This window comes from Fukomys damarensis, unplaced genomic scaffold (genome assembly GCF_012274545.1).
Source record: "Fukomys damarensis isolate Sample0158 unplaced genomic scaffold, DMR_v1.0_HiC HiC_scaffold_4, whole genome shotgun sequence".
Taxonomy (NCBI): domain Eukaryota; kingdom Metazoa; phylum Chordata; class Mammalia; order Rodentia; family Bathyergidae; genus Fukomys; species Fukomys damarensis.
The window spans coordinates 58,996,959-59,023,762 of record NW_022900916.1 but is presented as its reverse complement, the minus strand read 5'-3'; the positions used below and the strand labels follow the sequence as shown (position 1 = coordinate 59,023,762).

At 38.7% G+C, this 26,804-nt stretch overlaps 1 protein-coding gene across 2 annotated transcripts in view; it reads right to left on the bottom strand.

Moving 5' to 3' along the window:
- Positions 1-26,804, bottom strand: part of Slc25a13 (solute carrier family 25 member 13) — a 198,168-nt gene that overhangs the window by 135,072 nt on the left and 36,292 nt on the right. Inside the window, exons 1-2 of one of the 2 annotated variants that reach the window (XM_010603396.3) lie at positions 11,681-11,796; positions 9,541-9,594 (exon numbers count right to left, since the gene is read on the bottom strand). In XM_010603396.3, coding sequence (XP_010601698.1) covers positions 9,541-9,594; positions 11,681-11,746 — 120 coding nt within the window. In that variant the 5' untranslated portion in view covers positions 11,747-11,796. Of the gene's footprint in view, positions 1-9,540; positions 9,595-11,680; positions 11,797-26,804 lie in introns of those variants that run through there. The other variant, XM_010603394.2, reaches the window with a different exon arrangement.

Sequence of the window (26,804 nt, the reverse complement as noted above, 5' to 3'; positions counted from 1 at the left end):
TTTTCAAGTGAATGAAAGGTTAAAAATTGCTATAGTAATATATGCTTGTAAGTTTTCTATGCCTGATGATCACTCTGATGACCCCCAAATGACCATTAGAATCGCTGTCAAGTTGTTGCCCTCTATAAAAGTCACTGAAAATGCAAGATAAAATTTTAACAGAATTATCACCACTCACCCATGAACGAATGAAGAATGACAAATGTTGGCAAAATGGAGAGCAAATATTCTCAAACACTGGTGTGACAAGAATAAAATGGTAAACCATTTTGGAAAATTGCTAGATAGTATCTACTATAACTGAAGAGAACACAAAACCACAGACCTGTTAATTTCAATCGTGTAAATCTCCAATAGAAATTTGTGTGCCTATGACACCAAAAATATGCTAAAGTGTCTACTGAAACATCATTTATAATAGCAAAAATACTAAAAATAAGTTAAATGTCAAGCAGTCACAGGATACATATAATTGGATTGCCGCAGTCACATATGAAGGAAAAACAGCAACAAGAATAAACTAACTCCAACTATACACAACAGACATGAACCGTATATGGACCAGGCATGACTGAAATATCCTGTGAATGTCCACAGCTAGTAATTCCCTTCAAAATACTACCCCTCACTCAAATACATCTCATCCTTGCCATTTTCTGAAGCAGTTCTGAAGTCCTCTTTCATAAGTGTCTTTACCAGGTGTGATCAAAAACATGGTGAAAGCCGCCGCCAAATGCCATCCGACAGAACGGCAGGCTGGTGTGTCAATATTACAGTGAGTCTTCATCTATCTGACTCACTGGATCTGGAGCCACGCGACTTCTGGCTCTTCCCCCAAATCAAACAACCATGAAATACTGTGCAACATTTTGAATCAATTCAGAACACGGAGGCAGCCACAATAGCACAGCTAAAGACATTCACTAAGTGGACTTCCCAAACTGATTCCGAATGTGGCAAGACTGATAGGATGTGTGTTCCGAGCTCGATTGGGGGATACTGTGGAGAGGACTGATGGCACTGTGTGTCATACTGTCATCGTTTTCTTTTTAATTTAAACTTCACCTCATAAAAGAGAGAAGAAAAGAAACCAGATGGGGCCGGAGTGTGACTCAGTGTCGGAGCACGCACCTAGCGCGTGCAAGGTTCTGGTTCAACCTACAGTTCAGAAGCAGGGGTGGGCGGGCTAGCAGAAGAACACACACTTTACGATTATATTTTAAAACATGGAAAAGCAGAAGCCTCGTGAGAGAAGTTAGACAATGGCTTCCTTGGGAGGATGCGTGCTGATTAGAGGACTACCAGAGAGAGGCACCCGGGGTGCTGGTTCTGGGGTGCACCTTCTCTGGAAACATCTGTGCAACTGTACATGGTGACTTGTGCACCTCATCTATACTTTAGTGGTTTATGTTAAAAAGGAGCACTGAGAGCTTTTACTGGCCTTTTGTTTAAAGGTGATTTTTTTAAACAGTCATCTCTGAAATATAACAATACTGTAATTTGAACCCAGAAAAGTTTTCTTCAGTTTGCAAGACCAGCTTATTACCCAGGCTGGACAAGTCTGTTTTGTGATTTAGTAAGTCAAAGGCTGTCCCCTAGATTGATAAAAAGAACAGGACCAGGGTACTGATAAGGCAGCTCTGCTTCCTTGCAGCAGTGAACACAAGGTGGGGTGGGTAGGGTATTTCCTCCAGATACTAGCCTTTATTTATTTGCTTTTTGTTTTTTTGGTACCAGGGATCAAACTGGGGTTCCTGAGCTTACAAAGCAGGCGCCGGAACCACTGAGCTAAATCCCAGGCCGAAAATGTGTATTCACAGTTTTTTTTGTTGTTGTTGTTTTGTTTTTGTTTGTTTGTTTTTTAAGACAGGGTCTCACTTTTAGTTGAGACTGATCTGGAACTATGTAGCCCAGGCTGGTCCTCAACTCACAGTGATCCTTCTGCCTCAGCCTCCCTAGTGCTGTGATTACAGGCATGCGCCACCACGCCCAGCTGATACTATGCCTTTAGAATGTCACTTAATCCTTCTTTGGGACACACCTGAAGTGACCTGAAGCCTGTTTCTCTTATTTTTGGGGGCAGTTTTTCCCCCATTAAGTTTATTGGTACACTTAAACGATAGTTATATTTATCATTGGGATCTTGTACCTTTACGTGATATGTCTTGGTTCTTATTTTTTTCACCATACCCCTGCCCTCCTCTCCCCCCCCCCCCGTTCACCCTCCCCTGTTTACAAATACTTTGTTTCCATTTTTCACATTTTTTAAGCTTGGGGTTTTTTGTTTTGTTTTGTTTTTCTGGATTTTTTTCTGTTTTGGTACTGGGGATCAAACTCCGGTCCTTGTGCTTGCGAGGCAGGTGGCAGCACCACCAAGCTAAATAAATCCAGGCCCTTTTTGGAGTTTTAATATGATTAAACATATGCTTACAAAATGCAAAGGCCATTCAGATTCCTTGTATATCCTCAGATGAAAACCACTTGTCACCACCCTGAAACACCACCACATGCAGTGAAGATAGAAGGACAGGAACTCAGAAACGGAACCACTTGTTCACCCTATGCAGGTGAGGGCAAGGGCCCAAGAACTACGAATCAGCCAGGTCAGACATGACTCATCCATCTGCCCTCTTCCGCCAGTCAGTCACACCCCAGGACTCTTTGAAACCCCTGAGAACATCTCTCTGCATACCAGCTCACTTCATCGGATCAGTCTTGACTTTGCGTTCCAGTTCTAAGGATGGAAAAAAATATAACTACGAATATGAGTATGGACTATTTTGTTATTAGTGGGTTACTGTTCATTTTATTAAATGCACAATGGTATTAAGACCGTTTAAGAAACCACTTATTATCTGAAGCTGCATGCAGAAGTATTTAATTATGATGCTACATACCTGACACACTGAGATAATTTGGTAAAATGTTGTATACATATAAAAACTAATATGACAAATATTAATTTAAATTATATGCTGGTTAGGTAGGAGTCACTGTACTATTCTATTTTCTATGTTGATGGGCCAGGGATTTGTCTCAGTGGTTCTGCCACCTACCTGACAAGCACAAGGTCCCAAGTTCGATCTGCCCCCCCGCAAAAAAAGGCTTGCTTCTATATTTTGAAAATTGTCACAATAAAAAGTCAAAATATAATTAAAAATTCATAAATGCCTAATTTAAAATATTGCTATTTGTTAAAATGCGATTTTAATGTGTGTCTCCATATCTCCCCAAAATATATATTGACACAGTCTCAGGACAGGAAGTCTACCAAGAACGATGAGGAGCTTTCTTCTATTGTCAATATACTCTTTAACCCAATGACGAAACTTCTAGGAATTTCTCCTATGAAAATAATGTGAGTTACACACACAAATGTAGACACAGAGGCATTGCATACACTGCTGTTATGACAGCAAAGCAGAGGGCACAACTAAACATCCAATCATAGAGAATGGTTAAAGTATGTAAAACAGCCATACACAGGAGTATCACACTACATTATAAATACCGTAGAAACACATCTAATTGTAAGAAAAGGCCTTTAGATTAGGTAAGGGAAAAGTGAAGTATGATGCAGCATTTCTCTCCCGTCACCTTATGAAGACACAGAGAAGGCGAGCAAGGGTGCAGGGGAGGGGGAGAGGAAAGACAGCAGGAGAGAAGGGTGACTGGGGGGAGAGAGACCTACATCCACACTGAGATCCAAAGTTATTTTTCTTTATGCATCATCATCAATGACATAAACTGATAGCCAACCTCGAAATAAAATAGAACTGATGTTTAATTCTTCTAAAACACACACAGTGTAAACCTGCAACAGTAAAAGCCCAGTCTGCTAAAAGCTCTCTTTCCGTATTTAGCTCAGTTCCACAGGCTCTCTCTGGTCCCCGGAGCTGCCAACTCCTCTAGTACCCACACATCTGGTACAAATGATACAATGAAACTCCTTTCCATCTTTCCCAAGCTGCAGAAGAATTCTCTATTTGTTTTAGCAGAAGGACACTTGGCATATTTCACATAAAATTTTTATTAGGATGAAAATCAAATCAGGAAAAATTCACACCTGAAAAATCAGCAGAGCACACAGGTTTACAGAATGCTTTTTGCTGGTCTACATTTAACTACAAAGTCCAGCCTGGCATCCTGATTTGAACCTGGTTCTGCTTCCTTCTCTTCCCCTCAATACTGTCCACAGTAGATAGTAAATGAGATCTCAGCATGCTGATATAAGGTGGATTTGCGGTGGTCACACACCATCCGGTCTTGGTGAGGTAAAAAGAATCTCTGTGAGATCCACAATCCCTTCCACAAACTGTTGATGCTGTTTTCTCCAGGTATTCCCCTCCCTTTCACCCTGCAGACTCCAAATCATACATAACTCTCACTCAAAAGTTCCCCAGCTAGTCCGAAAGATTCCACCCTCAGCCTTCAGAAGGCCACATGAATTCCTGCCCTCTCTGGTTTATCTTGGCCAATCAGACTTTCCGCAGCATAGAACTCCCTGACACTGACTGGACGGAGTAGCTGGCAAAGACATATTATTCCAAACTAAGATTTTAAGCTGGCTTTCCCAGCTGCCTTGCGGCCTCAAAAGGTGGGCAATGCCTTTAACTGGAGTATTTAACTGTAGTATTTCTAAGGGATCATGCCAAGAGACCAGTGAGCATCAAAGCTGCAACATTTATTAGCACACCCTCTAAGTTGTTCTCATTTTCTGTCAGAAAGATGCGTATTTCACTAAACTGAAATGATGTGTCCTGACTTCAAGGAATGATAATAACTTCAATGGCTCAAGTTAGTGAACTTCTACTCACTTCTCTAGGATCCTTGGCAGCCTACTCAGCTGATCTTCAGCAACTGCCTTTCAGAATTACATGAGTTTGAATGAAGTCAAGAGAACTTAATACATATCTATACTAAAACTTTATGAGTCCTTCAGCTACTTCATCCCAATGTTGTTGGACCCAACATGCACAGCAACAGACTAATTGAAGGAAGAAACAAATGCTTTTCTTTTTTCTAGACTTTTATCATCCAGAATTCTTTTCTGCCTTGGAATCTCTATACTGTATTCTCTCTTCTGAGCTAAAAGCAAATTTATAAAGAACACTACTTTTATATATAATCTAAACCTCCTCGCAAATCTAATCTATCTTTTCTTCTTCCCTCTGAAAACTGTCCCTATGTTGCATCATCTTATTTGGGAATCATCCTTCCTATATTTGAATCATTTAACATCACATATTTACTCCATCAATGTCTAATGCAGAACAGGTACTTGGCATGTTCACATTAGTAATTTCATTGAATTTTTACAAGTTTTTGTAACTTTTGTATTACAAAAATGTTCAAACATATCCCAAGTTGAAAGAACAGGATATAAATCAAACATTCTACTTCCCATTCAAAAAATCATCATCACATTATTCACTCATTTTCCCCAACCCACTAACACTGACTTAATTAAAAGCAAATGATAGACATGACTGTCTCATCCATAAATGTTTCTGTATCACTAAAAGATAAACTGTATATTCTCATAATCAGAATACCATTATTGTGGATATTAATCATGATTGTCAACTCAACTGAATAGGTTTTTTATCTTTATTAGGTTTTATTGGTACATTTTAGGTATATAATACAGTTACATTCATCATTGGGATCTTGTACCTTTAAACGACTTGTCTTGGTTCTTATTTTTCCTCCTTCCTCAGCCCACCCTTCCCTGTTTACAAACACATTGATTTCATATTTTTCCTTTAGCATATTTTTTCTTTTCCCTTTTTCCCTTTCTCCTACTACTTCCACTTCCTTTCTTTTAGACCTTTTCTTCCTATTACACAATGTCAATTATACATTTTTTTTTGAGGGGGAGGTTTGAGACAGGGTCTCACTATGTAGTTGAGACTGACCTGGAACTCACTAAATAGCGTAGGCTGGTCTTGAACTCACAGCCATCCTCCTGCCTCAGCCTCCCGAGTGCTGGGATTACAGGCATGCACAAAAACACCCAGCTCAATTATACATTTTGATCCTTACACTTTTAGTTTTTCACATCAGAGAAACTATTCAGTATTTACACGTGTGAATTATTAATTTCACTTAAGAGTATGGCCTCAATGTGCATCCACTTAGCTACAGATATCTCTAATTTCTCATTGTTTATGGCTAAGTAGTACTCCACTTTTTTAAAAAACAAAAGCACATATCTTTTTTATCCAGTCTCCAGTCGATGGACAATTGGACAATTGTTTCCAAATTTTAGCTACTACAAACTGCCTCGCTATAAACAAGGTTGAGTATATATCACTGTAGTATGACCCTTTAATTATTTTAGGAAGATACCCAGCAGAGGAATAGCTGGATCAAATGGGACCTCTAATCCTAGTTGTCTCAGGTATCTCCACACTGATTTCCACAGTGGTTGCACCACTCTGCACTCCCACCAACAATGAAGAAGGGTTCCTACTCCCCACAACCCTGCCAGCATTTGTTATCGGTTGATTTCTTGATGGCAGCCATTCTTTCTGAGATAAGATGGAATGTCAGTATTGTTTTCATCTGCATCTCTCGAATGACCAGTGATGTCGAACATTTTTTCATGTTTATTTGCTGCTTTTACTTCTTTGTCTGAGAAATGTCTGTTCATTTGAGATGCCCATTTTTGAATTGGGTCTTTATGTTTGGTGAATTCTTTATATTTTCAAGATAGTAGACCTCTGTCTGAGGAAGAGCTGGTAAAAAATTTTTCCCACATTGTAGTTTATCTCTTAGCTCTGCTTATGATTTCTCTGGCAGTGCAGAAGCTTTTTAAAAAGATAAGATCCCAATTGTTGATTCTTTGTGCTAGTACCCATGCTACCGATGATTTGTTCATAAAGTCTTTTCCTATGCCGATATCTTAAAGAATTCTACCTAACTTATCTTCCAGCAAGTTTAGTGTTTCTGTTTTAATATTTAGATCTTTAATCCACTTCGATTTTAGTTTAGTGCATGGTGAAAGATATGGGTCTAGTTTTAATCTTTGACAAGTGGAAATCCAGTTTGTCCAACACCATTTATTAAATAGGCTATCTTTCCTCCAGTGAGGATGGTTGGCTTGTTTGTCAAAGATGAGGTAGCTGAGTATATCTGGAATCGTTTCTGCATCTTTTATTCTGTTCTACTGGTCCTCAGGTCTGTTTCTGTGCCAGTACCATGCTGTTTTTGTCACAGTGGCTTTATAGTATACTTTCAAGTTGGGGATTGTGATATCCCTTGCCATGTCTCTGTTGCCTAGAATTGCTTTTGCTATTCTAGGTCTCTTCTGATTCCAAATGAGATTTTGTATTGTTTTCTCTAGTTCTGTGAAATATACTGTTGCGATTTCAATAGGGATGTACTGAATCTGTATAACAGTTTTGGAAGTATTCATTTTCACTATATTGCTTTTTCCTACCCAGGAACTTCCCATTTTCTTATATCCTCTTTAATCTCTTTTTTCAGAGTGTTGTTGTTCTCAATGTAGAGGTTTTTTGTTTCCTTTGTTAGATTTGATTCCTAGATATTACATTTCTTTAGATACAATTGTGAAAAGGATTATTTCCCTAATTTCTCTCTGAGTGAGTCTGCTGTGTACAAGAAGGCTATTGATTTTGGGAGTGTTTACCTTGTATCCAGCTACTCCACTGAATCTGACAATTAAGTCTAGAGTCTTTTTATGGAGTTTTTTGGGTCTTCTATATACAGTATCATATTGTCAGCAAATAATGACAGTTTAACTTCTTCCTTTTCTATCTTTATTGCTTCTCTTTCTTTCTCTTGTCTAATTGCTGTGGCTAACATTTCCAAAACTAAATTGAACAGAAGTGGTGACAGTGGACATCCTAGTCTTGTTCTTGATTTTAGTGTGAAGGTTTTCAGTTTTTGACCATTTAGTATGATACTGGCTGATGGGTTTTTCATAGATAGCCTTTATCGAGTTGAGATAAATACCATCTATTCCAATTTTCTGCAGGGTTTTTATCACGAATGGGTGATGAATTTTCTCGAACGCTTTTTCTGCATCTAAAGAGATGATCATGTAATTTAAAGAGACCAGGTAAGGCACACTTCCTAGTGTGTATAGGTGGGTTGTGAGGTATGACCTCCGGGATTGTGTCTCATTCCCTTCTTTCCAGCCCACTGCCTTTCCACAGCCTTGAGGTGAGCAAGTTTGCTCCACCATGCCCTTCAGCCATAATGTTTCTGCTTTGAATCCAGAGGACATCAACTGAAACCTTTAATTTCCTGTGCGTTTTGGGTACTTTATCCCAACAACGGGAAAGCTGACCAATAAAATTATCCAAACTAAAATCAATTAGTTGTAATTCCATGACATCACAATCCTATCAGTTTTCAAATTCCATATCTCTTTTCTTTTTTTTTCTTTTTTTTTTTTAAAGCATGCTCAACATCAAATCCATGGTTCTGCACATGCTAGGCAAGAACTTTTTCACTCATTTGAGCTACATCCTCAGCCTTCAATCTTTTAAAATCTGAACATATTTTGTTGAGGAAAGTAAGGCTCACTGAATTAATAACTTCTACAAGGCATGGTGGCACCTATCTTGGGAGGCTGAAGCAAGAGGATCAAAAGTTCAAAGCCAGCCTGGGCAAATTAGCCAGATGCTGTCTCAAAATAAAATTAAAGGGCTGGGGATATGTATCAGTGGTAGAGTACTCGCCTACCATGCATGAGGTTCAACCCCCAGTAACATCAAAATACAATTAATAACAACATTAACTTTCTACACCATAGCCAGTACACATCAAGTTTCTCAACTGATTCCTCTCTCCATTCAGCCCAGTTTCTTTTTCATAATGTTTAGAAAAGGCTCATATATTTTTTATTACATTTACAAAAGTGGCTGTTTCTTTTTTGAACACTTTAATTTCAGCTAAATACCATAAAAGCACTTCAGTGTTTAAAACTGGAGGGAAACTTTTTCTGTTTTAATCATTCACTGCCCAACAATCTAAAATAGGTAGATGCCTCAGAAGTGAAGAAAATCAGTTTGTATGGTATCTGTTGTGCTCTGGTGTCTGTGGTTATTCATACTGAGGTCTCCCACAGGGCACTACAGGTGTAATAAAATGACAATGGTTACCATGATGATTTCAACTACCACAGGCAGCTTCTAGCAAGGAACAACATGGATAGCTTCTTCTGGAGAATGGAGGGTTACAGATTTTATAAACATATTTAAACTTAGGAAAAGTCCTTCGCAGATCAATCCTGAAGAAGTAAATGAGTTGCAAGGCTAAATCCCCCAGTGACTCCTTTTCAGTTAAAAAGAAATTTAAATATAAACCATGTTGCCATCTCAAACAATTGCCTATATATGTTCTACACATTAGAAAAACTGTAAAGGACCTCTTTCATAAGTCCTATGTAAAGACGCTTTGGGAATTTTTAAAAATATAACAATGAAATAAAAAGCTGTTTGAAAATAATCTTTCGAAGTTATAGAACACAAACCAAATAAGAAACAAAATAGATCCCTTTATACTGACCTTCAAAAATATTGTTCTAAGCTCAGCTGGATCTGCTCTCTTCGTTAAAGCCACCTATAAATAAACATAAAAATGTTTGTGTTATTAGAACAAAGCTGAGGAATCAAGGTAGGAGACTGAAGGAAAATAAACTTCAGGTCAGAAATTAATGGATTTCATTTTTGTACTTAAAATGCCCAAGTACATAAATTAGTCCCCAGATTTTAAATTACATTCCATATGCGGCATCTAGAATGGTAACATTCTGCACAAGAAACCAGTAGTTAAGGTTCTTTATATGTATAGTTTAATGCATGCCGTTTTTTAGAAAGAAGAAAAAAAACAAAAGTTGGAACAGATCTGTACACACCTGGCATTTAAACTATACTCCAGGTTAAGTCCTGTCTTTCCACAGGGGAATATTAAATATTAAAGTACAACCTGTTTGTTAATTATGCAAAGGAACGTATTTCTTAAAGAAGTCGGTGAACTAGACAAATCACATTAAGTAACCTAAGGGAATTACTTCTCACAGTTTCACCATGACAGGCATGTATACCTAGCTACCTGGGAATGCCAAGGAAATTCTCCTCTTCCCAATTTTTGATTTAATAAATCAAAAGTCTCCAAAGGTATGACTGTTACTCTCCACATTCTAGAAACACAAGGGGCTGTGGTTACCTTTCATGAGTAAAATTTGACAGATTAGCTCAGAATGTGTGTTGTGCTTAATTCTCCAGGCCAAAAAGTCTAAAAACATCACTGGGGAAAAAGCAAGACAAACTTGAACATGACTGCCCCAGATGAACACAAAAGAGCCCTTATTGGAACCAAACAGTGGGCTTATTCAGCATCCCATCACCCAATCCCGCTGGCAAAAACCGTCATGAAACTGAATTCTCACCAAGCACAGCTTTACCCCATGGTACAGCCAAGGAAGGGTTCCTGGAACCACCACAACACTGGAGCCATGTCTCTATCCAGAGGGAGATTTATGCAAATTGTCTAAATCCCTTCTGTGTGTTTGCAAAGATTCTACTGAGATCTTCGACAATGGGCTCTCTGTCTCTAAATATGGAATTGCTTGAGCTCATTGGCCACCACTATCAGGAATAATTTTATTAATTAAACACTGGAATGGGAGAGGCAACATTGCTAAAACCAGTTGGATGGTCTCTCTAGTTTCCAAAGCAAGACTGTTAATTTTTCTTTTCAGTACCTGCAAGCACCCATGCTATAAGAATTTGCACTCTTTTTCTTAAAATTCTGAATTAATTAGTATCTCTTGCTAGTCAATAAGGGAGGGAAAAACTGACTGCTAACCAACTTGGCCAAGATTAATAATACTGCTGACCTAAAGGTTTTTGAAGAGTTTTCCCTCTGATGAGGTCTCTACTCTGACAAAGGTGGGGTGGGATGAACAACACCAATGAAGACGTCATAAAAGCTCCTCAAATTTCCCCATCTAGGGTACAGAAACTCCTTCCTCAATGAGAAGGACCCCTTACCTTGTGACAGTTCATAAGTAACATTTTTTAAAGCACGTGGTATCCAAAGTTTTTAGTTGGTTTCCCTTTTAAAGATAAAAGAAAATTTTCCACGAATGAACTAGTCTTGTTCTATCTGAATACACATCCATATAAACCTCCTTCATTCTTTCTAAGACCTTTCCTGGGCAATGCTATCTCAGAGTGTATTTCCCCTGCCCTAAATTCCCACACTGTGCTTACTGATCCCAAAATGTTTATTAAGTGCTCCACACTGGAATTATACCTCTGTGAGAGAAAAACCAAAGTGTTCACTTTGTAACTTACCCAGGGTTTAGGGCACAGAACACAGACTATTACCAGTGACCAAAATTCACCATAACATCACCTAAAATCCAGACCACAGTTTTCAAAGCATGATAATTATTTCTTCAGGTCCTCACAACAAACTGAGTGAAGAAGAATACATGTTACTGCTCTCATTTTACAGAACGGGAAACTGAAGATCAGAAGGGGTCATATATTTCCCTTTATCTCTGAGTCTTCAAGTCTCGATCTCTTACCTCCTATTACACCACATTATAGGCAGCTTCGATGAGACCCAAACTTAACCCAGGGATATCATAGAGCACATGCATAGAAATCAAGAATCTCCCAATTTCTCCTACTAGTACCTGCTTGTAGTGTCCATCCAGTGCCATAATTAAGGACATAGCTTTCATATCAGACCATCCTTGCATAGGGTGCAGGTCTGATCTCTTAAAACTCTGACACTGTGATCTTGGTGCTTTGACTTCTCAAGTCTCATTTTCCTCATCTATAAAACAGAAAATCCTGGACAAGTGGAAGGATGTTATGAGGTAATTCATAAAGGGATAGTACTAAAACAGTTATACAATTAAAGCATTCAGTAGGGCTGGGGATTGGGCTCAGCTGTTCCACAGCTTGCCTCGACAGCACAAGGACCCGAGTTTGATCCCCGGTACTAAAAAAATAAATAAATATAATTAAAAAGCACTCCATAAATAGTATCCATCATTACTTTTATTATTTAGGCTCTGTATTCTATTCTATTACTCTCACCGGTAAAAAAATTGCTAAATGATGAGTAACCAGATTCATAACTTGCAAGGGAAAAACAGGGAGGAAAAAAAGGGAAGGGAACTCATGGTATTCAAAAAACACTCACCAAAGAAACACTGAAGACATTCTAATATCACTCCATCGGTTCTCCTAACCCGACAGACTGCTATTTCTTGAAAATAGATCTGGAAGTTGCAGTGAAGGGCTAATGATCATGATGGAATTTCCCCAAGGCCTACTGAAAAGTGCACTGAGTCCTGGGCACTTTCTAGTTAAGCATAAGTAACTGTGATTCAGTGGGGGGAGGTGCGCATTCAGAAAAGTTGCTACCAATTTCCTGGGCTCACGTCACACTAATCACATCTATTACCCATTCATCAACTGCTGTGTGGTCACTTGGAATTTCCATTTCTAATTCTACCTCCCATTCTTCTTCTTAGGTGTCATTCTGTGAAGGAAGAAAATAACTTCACCGAAGACAACAAAAAACTGCAATGAGAAGAGCCAGTGCTACGAAAGTGCGTTTTGATGGATTCTACCTTCTGGCAAAACCAATACCCAGAAAGTTACATGAGCTGTAAAAGGGGAGCCACAGAAACACAGCCACCTTTTCCAGTCAATTCAGAACAGCTGTGTTCAGTATGCACACATCACATCACACAAGCCTGGAATTATTAGACTCAGTTTATTCTTAAGCTTCAGAAGATTCATCAAACTTTAGATTGTTTCCAGAAGACTGATTTGCACGGCTCTATGTATTTTTTCACACACTAACACCACATAAACATTTAGAGCTACTATTCTTAGAATCTAACTGCCTTAATTTATCATTATTCTTCTGAATTTGCATTTGTGAAAATGCCTTCCAACATTAAACAAAAATTTTGTATCAAAAACTTTAAAATCAAGAATCTGGCTTTCAAACCTAAAGAGGAAAAAGTTCATGGCAGATGATGATGAAATATTTCATTTAAGTCAACATAGTAAATAATTCTATAACACTAGTCAAATAACATTTCACACCAACGCCAAGGTAAAGAAGGCAAGTGAGAAGAAGACTTTACAAGAGAAAAAAAAAATCCATGCATTCATGTTCCTTACATGAATTGAGAGGTCTACTACTGCTTTAGTATGAAACTTCCTAGTCAATTCCCTGAATGTATGTCCCACAAGAGAAAGCTTGAGTATTAAACATATAACCCTTTTGACAAGAAAAACACTAGCTCTACTCCTGTAAACAGATCATCAACAGTGTTTGTAAAACAAACTATGTATATCTCAAGAAAAAGAAAATCAGCCAGTAACAAACTTCAGTAAGTGACACTTAAAAAGGAGTTAGGGGAGAAAGAAAAACATAATGACAAGAACCAGAAAGATACCTTTAAGGTCAAATTAACTCCCTCTTTGTTATAGCTTGTGTTTAGATGTACCCCCAAAGCCTCACATCTTTCCAGAGGCAGTGGAATCAGTAATGTGTGACTGACTCATGGTGGGCCTAGGCCAAAGGCAACAGCATTAAGGGCTTGAGTGCCACCCACCCTAAGGAGTCTGGATAAAATAAAAGGGGCAGGGAGACACTGGTAAGGTTCTCTTCTTGCTCCGCCACTTTACGCACGCCATGTTATTTCTCCTCTGCGATGCCTCTGCCACCCTGCTTTGGAGCCAGCTGATTATGGGCTGAAACCTCTACAAACTGTGAGCCAAATAACCTCCTTCCCCTTTAACTTGTGGTACTAGGAATTCTGTCTCAGCAACGACAGAAATGTAACTAACACATTCTCATTCTAATACAAGTTACAGCAGCCAAAAGGAAAGGTCTTGCTGAAAAGATTCCTATTTGTAGAAATATTTTTTAAACTGGTTTTCCTTTTGCCTTTATTAATACATATTTGCAATACATACTGATTACATTTACTGTGGAGAGTCTGCACATGTACTTAACACATCTTAATTCTTTTGTTGTTCCCTTCCCCTTCTATTCCTCCCAGTTCCTTCCAACTCTGGTTCCCCCTCCCATTTGCAAAAGTTCTATTCCCATTTTTTAAAATTCTTTTTTCATCTTTTCCCTCTCTCTCCTCTCCATCTTTTGCTCCCCTTCCCATTTCAAAAGACCTCCCTACTTCCTATTACCTTTAGTTTGCTCTTTATTTATGAGTTTCTCATATAAGAGAAACCATGTGATATTTAAACTTGTGTATCTGATTTGCTCCTCTTAACATTAGTCTTGTAGTCTTGTGGTTCACTCAATTACCTACAAATACTTCAAGTTTATACTTCTTTATGGCAGAGTAATACATACCACATTTTTTATCTCTTCCTTTGTCAATGGGCATATAGGCTGCTTCCAAGTTTTAGCTATTATAAATTGTACTGCTATAAACATGGGTGTGTACAAATCACTACAGTATGAGACTTTAACTTGTCCAGGAAGATGCCTAGAAGAGGAATAAATGGGTTGATGGGAATTTTTAGTTTTAGTTTTCTGAGTAATCGCCACACTGATCTTAACAGCTGTTGTATTAGTTTATATGACCATCAACAATGCGGAAGGGATCCTTTGTGTCAGCCTCCCAACTTTTGTTATTATTTGATTTCTTGATGATAAATGAAAAATTGGGCAACCAAAATGAATAGATACTTCTCATAGGAAGAAGTACAGATGTCCAATAAATACATGAAAAAAAAAGTTCAATATCGCTCTCCGTCAGAGAAATGTAAACTGGCTTTACTTTCTTATAGAGTAAAGCTATAGTTACAAGCTCACTATTGTATCAAATCATGGTGGTACAGAATCATGCACTCAAAATAATCATTAGTTTTAACAGAGGGCAGTGGGGAGCAATATAAGAAAGCCTATATAACATAAGGGTTACTCATCGGCAGAATCAAATGCAAAAAGTAAGGCTCTCCTCTCACACTGGGAAACTCTATAGATGTGAGACCCTCATCTTTCAGAAGGTTCCTTATTCATCAGATGAGCCCAGCCAAACACAAGAAAGTAAGCAGGCACTTTCTAAATCTTGATTCTTCCATGGTAGAGACACAAGAAGCTGAGTTCAATCCCCAGCACCAAAAACAGTCTTCCAGATAAGTAAAAACATCAGCTATTTGCAACGAAAATCAGTTAACTCCCTACAGATCTGTGGTTCTCAAAGTATGGTGTCTGAACCACCAGCACCAGTATCACCTGGGAATTCTAGGATGATATTGGTGGGGCTTAGCAATCTATAGTTAACAAGTCCCGTAGGTGGTCCTGACACAAAGTTTAAAAACTATAGCTTTAGATGATAGAGTGTTGATTAGAACTTCATCTCTTAGACCCAGCTGCATATTCAATTCACTTGAAGGGCTTTTAGGTTTTCTCAAAGCCCAAGGTGTGAAAAAGATCAATGGAATTCCAATCAGAATCTCCCAAATAGGTGTTCTCAAAGTTCCCTACAAGATTACAATGCATAGAGGAGTTGAGCAGTAGTTTAGAATCCAAGGTCATAGTTCCCCCTGCTACATCATGAACTATATAGCACTGCTCTCCCTAAGCAATATGTTCTCCAATCCCCTTCCCAAACCTGAAAGGTTTGTAAGTCAAGAAAAACACAGGCTTATATGATTATTTATTTTATATGAGATTAAAAAACAGCAGCCTACAGTATGTATGTGTGCAAGCAAACACGCACTGACAAGGAAAACAAAGGGTGGAATGGAGAAAAAAAATATGCCTGCATAGTCTTTTGTGCCTGAGGTAAGCATAAATCCCAATGAGAGGTACCCTTTTGTGTAACCTAATAGTTTAGCAGCTGGGGCCACCCTCCTTCTCTAATCTGCACCATAGAGATGGGACAGTTAAAACTGTACTTTCCAGATCCCCTTGCAGCTACGAAGTCCAGGTGCCCTTAGTCAAATGAGGTAGGGTACGATTTTAAGGCAAAAAGAAGCCACCATCAATGGAAGCGTCTGGTTTTCCTGCAGATTTCCGTCCTCCTGTAAGAGTGGCAGCATTGCCTTATGAGATTAGCGGGCAGTGCTTTGGCTGCACATGAGGCCACTACTCCCTCGGTAGTCTGCTCTAGTGTGAGGCTCTGGAAACCACTCCTGAGAGGTCAACCTCAAGTGTGTTTTCCTACCTTCCCAACAAATTCTGTAAATCATTTAATACCCTGAAATAAATCTCCCTTGGTTTAAACCAGCCAGAGTGGATTCTGTTCCCTGCAAGTGAACTTTGACTGTTACAATCAGTAATTGCAAAAGAAAACCTGAAATTCTATAAAAACCACAGTTACAATTAACTTGAGAAAGGGAAGAAAGAGTTGTCTCATCAAGTTTAAGAAAATAATGTTTTTACTGAAACAACCGAGTCACTCACTCCTCAGGGTAGTTTCCTTAAATTCTAATAAATGAGAGATAATAATTATCAAAAAGTTATTGATATTAATTAGTGTACAAGATGCCAAGTGAAACATTCTTTAAACCACAACATTTCTCTGTAATAAACCCTCAAAAGTTCCTATCATTCAATAGTTGACTTATAAAGCATCAGATGCCACAAATGTTAACCCACTGGGTAATGATATAAGCAGGTCATTTCCGGGGTACTGTGGAAGTTTATCAGAACAACTCAGCAGGCTGTAATGGGTGTTCCCTTTAAGTATGCTCTGCTGTAAACAAACATTAAGCAACTGTAAAATCATCACATTAAAGGTCTCATATTAAGAAGCAGAGTATAACAGTTAAGAAATCCATGGAGATGTCTTCACTGTAGGTTTTGTTATGCCAAGTGAGATTGAAACACACTGGTTTTAGATTCTACTATCACTGTCATGCTAAAGCTAACATCCTTGCAGATGTTCCCAAGAGTATGAAACTGACAGGAGATAGTATGAATCTTTTCTAAAATAGAAATTTGTCTGTTTACATTCTTAACTCTTTATTGAGACAGAGGACACTTACTCACACTGACATCAATAAGCAGCAGCAGCTTTAGAGGAAAGATGGGCCCACCCGTGCTGCTAACATGGTATCCTTGGACAAGACAGTTAACATCCTTCAGCTTCTCCATCCACAAAATGGACAAAATGGTAATAAACTCTACTTTATCTAGTTCATAAGGTTACTCAACAAACAATCAGGATGAAGAAAAAGCATCCTGTAAATACTAAATTAGTAATGTTGATAATGATTAGCTGCTTTTAAAGAAAAAGAAAGCTGAAAACAAGATTATGTGACATTTCTAATCCCTAATATGAATGGAAAGAAAAATGGTCTAACATACACTGATCTTAGAAATAGGCAAGAGAAGATGACAGGCTAAGAAAGAAAAATATTTTGTTAAAACGCTACAGGATAATATGGTTAGGAAAGTCGGAGAAATCAGCCTGACACCATGGCTCTAACCAACAGTACCCAAAACTACCCCAGAACAGCTTGATAAGAAATCCATGTCAGCTCTTACACCAAAGGTCACCTTGGCTGTCTCTCAGGTAAGATAAAATGAAAGCTTCATGCACAACCTGTTTCCTCATCTTGCCCTTGCCTCTTCCCAACTGATATCTCACATCTAAGGATGTTATTGGCTGAGCCTAGGTCACCTGCTTGTGTCCTGACTACAAGGGAAGACAGGAGTTGGACTTTCACTCCTGTATCGGGACAGGCAAACCTTCTATTGTGTAGACTTCCTGTAACACAGACAAGCTGGTCAAAGGATGATGATGACTTGAATCACTGAGGTGAACCTGAGCAGGGAGTAACTGGGCACACACATGCATGAGCTCCCTTTCTTTTCAATCTACCCTTTAAGCAGCGAGATTCTTTTCCTTCACAGCTGAGAAAACTGCAGGCCACACACAGGTCAATCTGTCACAGATCCATACCTTTCCCACAGGGTCACAGCCCAAGTGGTAAGGTTGCCTGGGACTAGGGTTTCTCAGCATTTGCTGCAGGGTCCAGTGATCATTTTTTGTTAAAATGCCAGGTGCACTATAAATGTTTAGCAGCATCCTTACCCACTAGACGTCAGTAGCCACCTACCCCCCACCATGCTCTGACAACAACAACAACAACAACAACAACAACAACATCATCACCAGACATTGCCAAATATCCGCTAGGGAATAATTGACAACCACTGCCTTAGATGGTGAGTCTATTCTTGCTCACTGGTTGCAATATACCAGGCTCAGTGCCAGGACCTAAGGAGACAACGCCAAATAAATCAGAGGCCCCACCCCACAAGGGAATGGAAGATTTATCAATAAGTAGTTGGTAAAAAGTGTGTGTTGATGCATGCTATAACAAGGTACAAATGGTGGCAGAACTAAGATCAGAATTCTGCTCAAGTTGGGTATCATAGACATGAAGTCTTACAGCTGGATCGTTTATTTTATTAGAGCATGAATAACACCCAGCTCAGTTTTACTCTATGCCAGTCCTAGTGAAAGGCTTTATGTCTGATCTCATTTAAATATCATTTAAAGTGAGGAGTCTTTAAAACCCCATTTTTCACATGAGAAAACTGAGGCTTTTCATAGAGTTTTAAATGAGTACTCAAATTACACAGCCAGAAATGAATGACTGGAGCCCATGTCATTTTGATACTAACTGTAATGCCTGGAGGATATGCCCAGTTTGGTAAGGACAATTTAAAGCTATTCTAATGAATCATGACAGTGGACAAATATTGTAACAGAAACCAATTTGACAGTCTTGTTGATTTAGCATTATTATTCATTAAGGCTCATAGTTCAGTAGAAGGCAGAGCTGCTTAATGCAGAATATTACTTTCTAGTATTATATGCAGATCTTGAAGTCTGCATTCTTTAAAAAGCATCAAGGTTTCAGAATAATTAGGAACCAGTTGCAATTGTTAATTACTATTCCAAATATAATGTTACATGTTAGCAAGTGTCAAATTACTACTGTTCATTAAATGAATAAAAACTGATTGTACTATTCTGAAAACTGGGATATGTAGAGAACAAAAGAATATAAAAAGTACATGACATATTTATAAAGTGCTGAAAGGCTCTACTTAGGAGATCACTGGTTGTTAGAGCCCAGTTACTGCCATAAAAAGTTAAAGTGGCTTCTGAGAGAGAATAGCAAACAAGAAATACAGAGGAAGAGAACACCAGAAATGAAAAGACAATGAAGAGTGGCTTCCACTAAATAATACCTTACCCATTTCAAATTCTTCTCTGCATCAACTGTAAGGACCAAGTTTTCAGGTCGAGGTGGGCTCCCTCTGTGCCCTTTGCCCACCTCTGTGCCCCTTGCCCAGAACAGAGCTGCAAAAATTCCATTCTGCATGACAGTCTCCACCCTGTGTTTCTGTTGCTCTTTTTGGATTTTTGCAGATCTCTGTAATTTTTAGCAGCTCTCTATCCTAGGCTACCTCCACCCTGTGTTTGTGTTCCTCTTTTTATGATCTAAAGATAAATCTTTTCTGCTTAGGATAATCAATATTCTTTAGAAAGAGGAACTGATTCTGTGAACATAGGTATTAGTAATTTCCAGTATCCAGGAGTAAGTGAAAGATAAAAATAGCACCTATAAAAAGGTGCTATATAATCCCAACCCTATATAAGCCTGCTTCAAAGATGAGTGTGGGCTCTTGGTCTGAAGCCGCTGTGGCAGTGACACCCGAGGGTCCAGGCTCGAGCTTGCAGTAAACTCCTCATGTGATTGCATCAGACCTGACTCCTTGGTGGTCTTTGGGGACTTTGCGACTTGGGCACAACACAACCTCATCAACCAAAGCACAATCGGGAACCCAAAAGGAAGCCAAAAGGAGGAAAGGAGCCTTGTGCACAACCAGGAGCCACACCCCACTGAATGACTGCGCCCTTCACTTGCCTGAGTCTTCCTCCATTCCTTCCACAGCCTGGGGACTCTTGACAGGACTTTAAGCAAGCCCTCTGTGTCCAAGTTCACAGCTAGTACATCTAAAAGCATATGACGGCTCAGGCCCCATGCTAAACTCTGCAGACATTAGCACTTTGACCTTTCCCACAGCCCCCAAAAGTAGGTGCCCTTTCATAGAAGAAACTAGGTACAGACAGGTTGAGTAATTCATATAGCAAGTAAGTGGCAGAGCCACAACATATACACAGAGCGATGAATTTAAACATGATGTTGTACCACCTTTCAGAGGAAGAGAAGGAGCATCAGACTGAGAGTGCAAGAAAATCCAGAGATCAAAAGAAAACCGAGACTCATCAACCAGTCATGATGTATGTTACGAGACAGCTGAAAAACTTTAAAAACTGTAACACACCAAAGGGAAATGGGTAAAATGTATACAGAATAGATAAAAGAAGTTATTGAAGAATTGCTGTAATTATTTTTTAGATTGGATAATGACATTGTGATTGTACTTTTAAGGAATACTGTTTATTGCCGGGGTGAGGGAGCATGCCTATAAGCCCAGCACTCTGGGAGGCTGAGGCATGAGGATCACAAGTTCAAGTTGTCAGGGCCAACTTAGCAACTTAGACTCTGTCTCAAAAATAAAAAAGGCCTGGAGATGTACAAGGACTCTACTCTTAACCAGTAAGAAATATGACCTCTTACTTTTTCTTATGTTAAAAAAAAAAGGAGAGAAAGCAAGGATCCAATGAGGTGTACAACCTATGACAGCAGTGCAATGATTACTAGGTACCAGCATCCTTCCAGTCAGGGTCAGCAGTGGACAGCTGAAGTCTGCAGAGAGGATCTGAGCCTCTAAGATGATCAGATTTCCTCTGCAGACTGAACCAGCAGATTCAGTCTGAACGGCAATGGGTCACAGCAGCTGGTGATGTGGCATTAGTGAAGAAGGTTCAGGAGCTCCAGGATTGAAGAGCAAAAGTTAAATTGGCTCTTGACTTTTCACGAGGGGGGTGGGACACCAGGATTCTAAAAAGCACCACACTAGAAAAACACACAAGTAACAGGAGATAGTGGCATACACCTATAAATCCGGCATTCTGCGTGATGAAAACAGAAGGATCCCAAGTTCCAGCCCAGCCTGGGAAACTGCGAAATCCTGACTCAAAATAAAAAAAAAAAAAAGGGCTTGGGATATAGCTCAGTGAGAAGTCCTTGGGTTTAATCTATGGTACCACAAAAAATGTTATCTCTCATGTAATATTAAGTGGGGAAGCTAGTTTAAAATATTACATACAACCCAGAAACCATAAAAGGAAAGACTTTATAACATAAAGTGAATATGTACCAGTTAAAAGGCAAAATAAACACCTTAAGAGAAAAAATACAAACAATAGTAGGGCAAGGTTCATAATTTTAAAAGTCTCCTTAGAACAAAATGTGAATATGCAAATAATGCAACAGAAAATTGGGCAAAGGTCTGGTGCTGACAGACATCAAAATTGGGCTACCTGAAATCTCTATGAAACTGTGAGAGGAGAACATAGGGCTGAGATTTTACTTCTAGAACTGAGATGGGACAGAATGAAAAGAAGGTAGATTCCTCCAACTCAGAGTCAACATCAACCAGCAAGAACACGACCCTGTGAACGCTCCAAAGTGAAGGAAACTCCTCGCCAATGGCACTGTAAAGTCAAATAGAGCCCTGGCATCACTCACGTTCTCTCAAGTCCTCTGATGATCCCGTGTCCTTACCCTGGGGATCAGCCGACCTGAAATGGCTGCGAAACACACTGGACTTGCCAGGGAATTCTGCCCTACACTCCATCCAGCCTTCTTTGTAGCAGCCTCTCTGTAGTCAGAGATTCATCCACCTTGGACAGCCCACCCCCTGCAAAGGAATGCTCAGCAGCTGACTCTCCATTGTGCTTTCCCCAGAAATTAGCCAGGTACAACTCATGAAGAATTTCTAAATTATTATTTACCTTGGTGGGAGATGGAAGAGAAACTGGAAAAATGATTAGAAAATGGAAACATCTCTAACAAACCATAGACATGCAGAAAAAAAAAAATTCTCTCTTTCATTTTGCCACAGGTTTGCCCAACAAATTCATGAACAATTCAATGAACAGTCTCAGTGATATGTGACAGGTACTTTAAAAGGTATCTGTCTGGCTCTAGACAAAGTTACTGTTGGCAAGAGCTTAAAATCTAGTGAAAACACACCATTTGCCATCAAAATTTCAACATGGTTATCTCGTGCAAACCAATTTAAAACTGAGTCAATGTCTGTTTTGAGCTGAACTGCTTCACCCCCAAATTCAAATGTTGGGAGTCTAACCCCCATACCTAAGAGTGTGACTGACTGGGTTTGAAGGAAAAGTCTTTAAGGGAGTTAAACTAAAATGAGATTATACAAGGAGACCCTAACCCAATATGACCAGTGTCCTTATAAGAAGTGGAAATTAGGACACAGACACAGACAGAACCACACAAAGATACAAGAAGAAGACAACCAGCAGGCTGGCTACAAGCAAGAGAGACACAGACCACAAGAAACCAACCCTGAAGGCATCTTGATCCCAGGCTTTTAAGAGCTTCCAGAACTGAGAAAAAAATACATTTCTGCTGCTTAAGCCACCTAGGCTTTGGTACTTGATTGTGGCAGCCCTAGCAAACTAATTCAATTATCATTTTCTATACAGATTGCTCCGCTTGGGCCAATTCATTCATTCATTCATTCATTCATCGGTATCCAGATTTAAGCACTGCATTTGGGTCATGCTGTATCTTTGGAATTCTCCCTTATTTAAATCTTTTTCATTCATAACACTGAATTTTTAAAGTTAGGTCAAAGCTCTCTTAGAATGTCCTATTTTCTTGATTATCTACTTGCTTCCTAAGTGATCAGGTTCAGATTAAACACTTTTGGCCAGAACCACCCTAAATTTGAGCTGTACACCTCCACTGGATCATGTTAGTAGCTATATAATGCTGCTAGTCTGTCCCCTTCATTGATGATCACTTGGTACAGGAGATCTGTCCATTATACACTTATCTTTCCCCTTGGTAAGTAGTAATTTACAGAGAGATATTTGAGACAATGGGAATTCCAACAATCTTTTACAAAAGGGTTTTAGCATCTATTAATAATTCTTGTCTGAGTCAATTATTATTTGCAAGATACAAAATGAACTTTTCCTTTTTCTAATTATAGTTCCTTTTACTTTTCTTGGAGGACATTCTTTAGTAAAGAAAAATTTACCTCCCTATCCTCCATCATATTTTGATTCATTTGGGAGAATAACAATCACTCATTATGGATTAAATGAGTATTTTAATCCAATGTGTTAAAATCTATTTCTAATAGATTTTTTTTTTCTCATTGAGTTTACTGGTACATTTTAGGTATACAGTACAGTTAACATTCATCATTGGGATTTTGTACCTTTACATGACAGGTCTTGGTTCTCATTTTTTTCCCTTATCCCTGGCTCTCCCTTCAACCCCTCTGTTTTTACTTTCTCAAAATATACATAAAATTTAACACTCTAAGCACATGACTGTATAATTTCACGGTATTAAAGCCTTTCAAATATTATATAACCATCACTACTATCCATTTAATTATACCTACAAAAAATTCTGTACCCGTTAATTAATATGCAACTGGTTTTTAGTAGCCATTACTTGCTCTAATAATTATGCCACATATGTGTATATGTACAAATATAACATATATATAGTCACATTATGAAAAGAATAAATCACTTTAAATGCTCCACAAAGAGCAATTGTTAATACACAAATTTAGTCAACCAAAATAAGCCACTATACAAAAAGCTGGTGGACCCAGATGACAACATCTGATCACACTAATCAAATGAGAACCAAGACCTGTCATGTGAAGGTACAAGATCCCAATGATGAATGTAACTGTAATGTATACCTAAAATGTACCAATAAACTCAATGAGAAAAAAAAAATAGCAAGTTCATAGTTCTACCTAATAAAACTATCCTGCATATAATCAAAAACATAATCTCTTCCTCAAAGTCTTAGCAGTTCCAGAATTTTTCAAGTCTAAGTCCAAGTCATTTCTGAAACTCAAAACAAATTCTTAGCTATGATTCTCTTCAAAAATAAAAACAAGTGGCTTCTTCTCCCAACCCAGCTGCCATCACTCAAGCACCTGGAGGTAGCCTGGGCCCCAATCCACCGCAGGAAGGAGAGGCACGCCTTCTCCTGCCCCAGCCACCATCGCTCAAGCGCTGAGAGGTAGCCTGGGCCCCGATCCACCATGGGAAGGAAAGCCACACCTTCTCCTGCCCCAGCCACCATCACTCAAGTGCCAGGAGGTAGCCTGGGCCCCATCCACCGTGGGAAGGAGAGCCACGCCTTCTCCCGACCCAGCTGCCATCGCTCAAGCTCCAGGAAGGTAGCCACACAGGTGCCCCTGAACCCCCATAAGTCCCCCCCCAACACACACACACTCTCAGACCTCCTGACTGTGCCAGTCTTTGGACCCACTCTGCAGAGGCAGAGGTGATCATCAAGGGTATTTTTCTGAGTTCCCAACTTTGAACATCTTTAAAGAAAGGGCATGGGAAACCTGTAATAGAATGTTATGGAGTTCAACCATTCAGAAGGTTGGGGAACTCAATCTGGGCCTTGCAGCCCGAGGTCAGTCAGCATCATGGGGTTCAGCCATCAGCTAACTGAGACCAGGTGTCTTGCATCCTCACTCTGAGCCTTTAAATGGTAAATACACTATATTGAAATTTTGTTCACTGCAACATGTTCTGGACTGCTTCTTGATTTCAATTTAATTCAAATGATTTAAGGGTGATAGACTAGTGACTACCACAGGTGGTCAGTGTCCAAGTTGTGCTTGATCTTAATGTGTTGCTGATTGTATCAGTTGGGATAAAGCATTGCGGTTGATTTGATGAGCTGTTTTCTCTGATGTTATGAAGATGAGAATGTCTGTGGGTCGTTAGACACACAGAAGCTGGGGCACAACTATATCAGGAAGATTTGGGTGATAACCCAGAGATTAAACCAAGGACAGTCCAACAACAAAAATAAAAATGAGAAAATACTTAAGCAAGATACAAGGACAGATTTCCAGTTCACCAATGGCAAAGAGTAGGGCAAATGAGGATGAAAAGGCCGATAGTGAACCACCAGGACACCCTGAACTCAAAGCACAGGAAGTAACAAAACAGATCAATCAGGCTCTAGAAAAATTCAAAACAGAAATAATTTCCCAGATAACCATAGAGATAGTGTCCAAAATGGAAGTTGCGATTCGAGACTCTAGAGCAGAAACTGACAAAAAAAATAGATGAGCTCAGGACCATGATAGAAGCCATGAAGGCCCAGAATAAGAAAGAAATGGAAAAAATAAACTCCCAACATAGGAAAGAAATGGAATCCATAAAACAGATTCAAAAAGATATCCAGGAGATTAAACACTCCATAGAAAGTGTATGCAACAGAATAAAAGAATGCAAGGATAGAATCTCAGATATAGAAGATAAGATTGCAGTCAGTGACCATGAAAAGAGAGATCTCTTAAAAACAGTAAGGGATCATGAGAAATCGATCCCAACTCCTAGATGATGCAAAGAAGAATAACATAAGACTGATAGGAATACATTAAGTAGCAGGAGAAAATACAAATGACTTTAAAAAGCTGTTCGCAGAATTAATGACAGAAAACTTCCCAAACAGAGGGGAAGAATTTGACATTCAGATAACTGAGGCATATAGGACCCCAAATAGCTACAATAAAAAAAAAAATCTACACCTTGACATATAATACTCAAGATCCCAGAAACCCAACAGAAGAACAAAATACTACAAGCAGTAAGAGAAAAGAAACAAATCACATACAAAGGAAAGCCCATCAGAATCAAAGCAGACTTTTCAACACAAATCCTTGGGTCAAGGAGAGCCTGGAATGAGATATTTCAAGTACTAAAAGAGAACAACTTTCAACTAGACTGGTGTATCCTGCAAAACTCTCTTTCAAAATGGATGGGGAAATAAGATACTTCCACGACAAAGAACACCTGAGAAACTACATGAATACCAAACCAGCACTACAAGCATTTCTAAACAAGATCCTAGAAAAAGACAATGAAGGCAACACCATGAGGCCCAACAGAGCAAATCAAATAGGCAAGGCAAGAAATTAAAAGGAGAAGGTGAAAAAGTAAAAAGAGTCAACAAAAGGCCAATAACACGTCAATAATAAGTCAGTACTTATCAGTTATAGTTGGTCTAGAAATGTTAATTTTTTTATTTTTATTTTTTATTTTTTTTCCATGTGTACAGGGGTAAAACATCATACTAAATATGTAAGGTCATATCTATGGGGGTTTTATTATAGAAACTAATAAAGTATTCTCTAAATAATGAAAAAAAGAATAAGATAAGACTATAAGAGCAAGAAGCAATTTAAATATGTTCGGGGACCATTTTCATCTCCAGAATTAAGGATTATTTTAATGTTACATCATTGCCTTTTCTCTTTTACTTTCTTTTTTAGTTTTATTTTTTTTTTTTATCAGAGCTACATTTAATGATATTACTCTAGAATGTTCTCTTTCCAGATGATGATTAAGATGCTAATAAAAAAAAATAGTGCCAGGTACCACAACAGCAACAGAACTTTGCTGTTTCTTGGATATTATTCTTTTCTTTGTTTTTGTTTTGTTTTGTTTTTAATGGAATGTGCTGACTGTCTATAATTTTGTTCTTATGACTGCAGAACCTGGTAAAGCTGTTGCTGCTATCGATGCATAGCATACTGCTATTATGTCTTTTTATATAAATATAAATATATATATA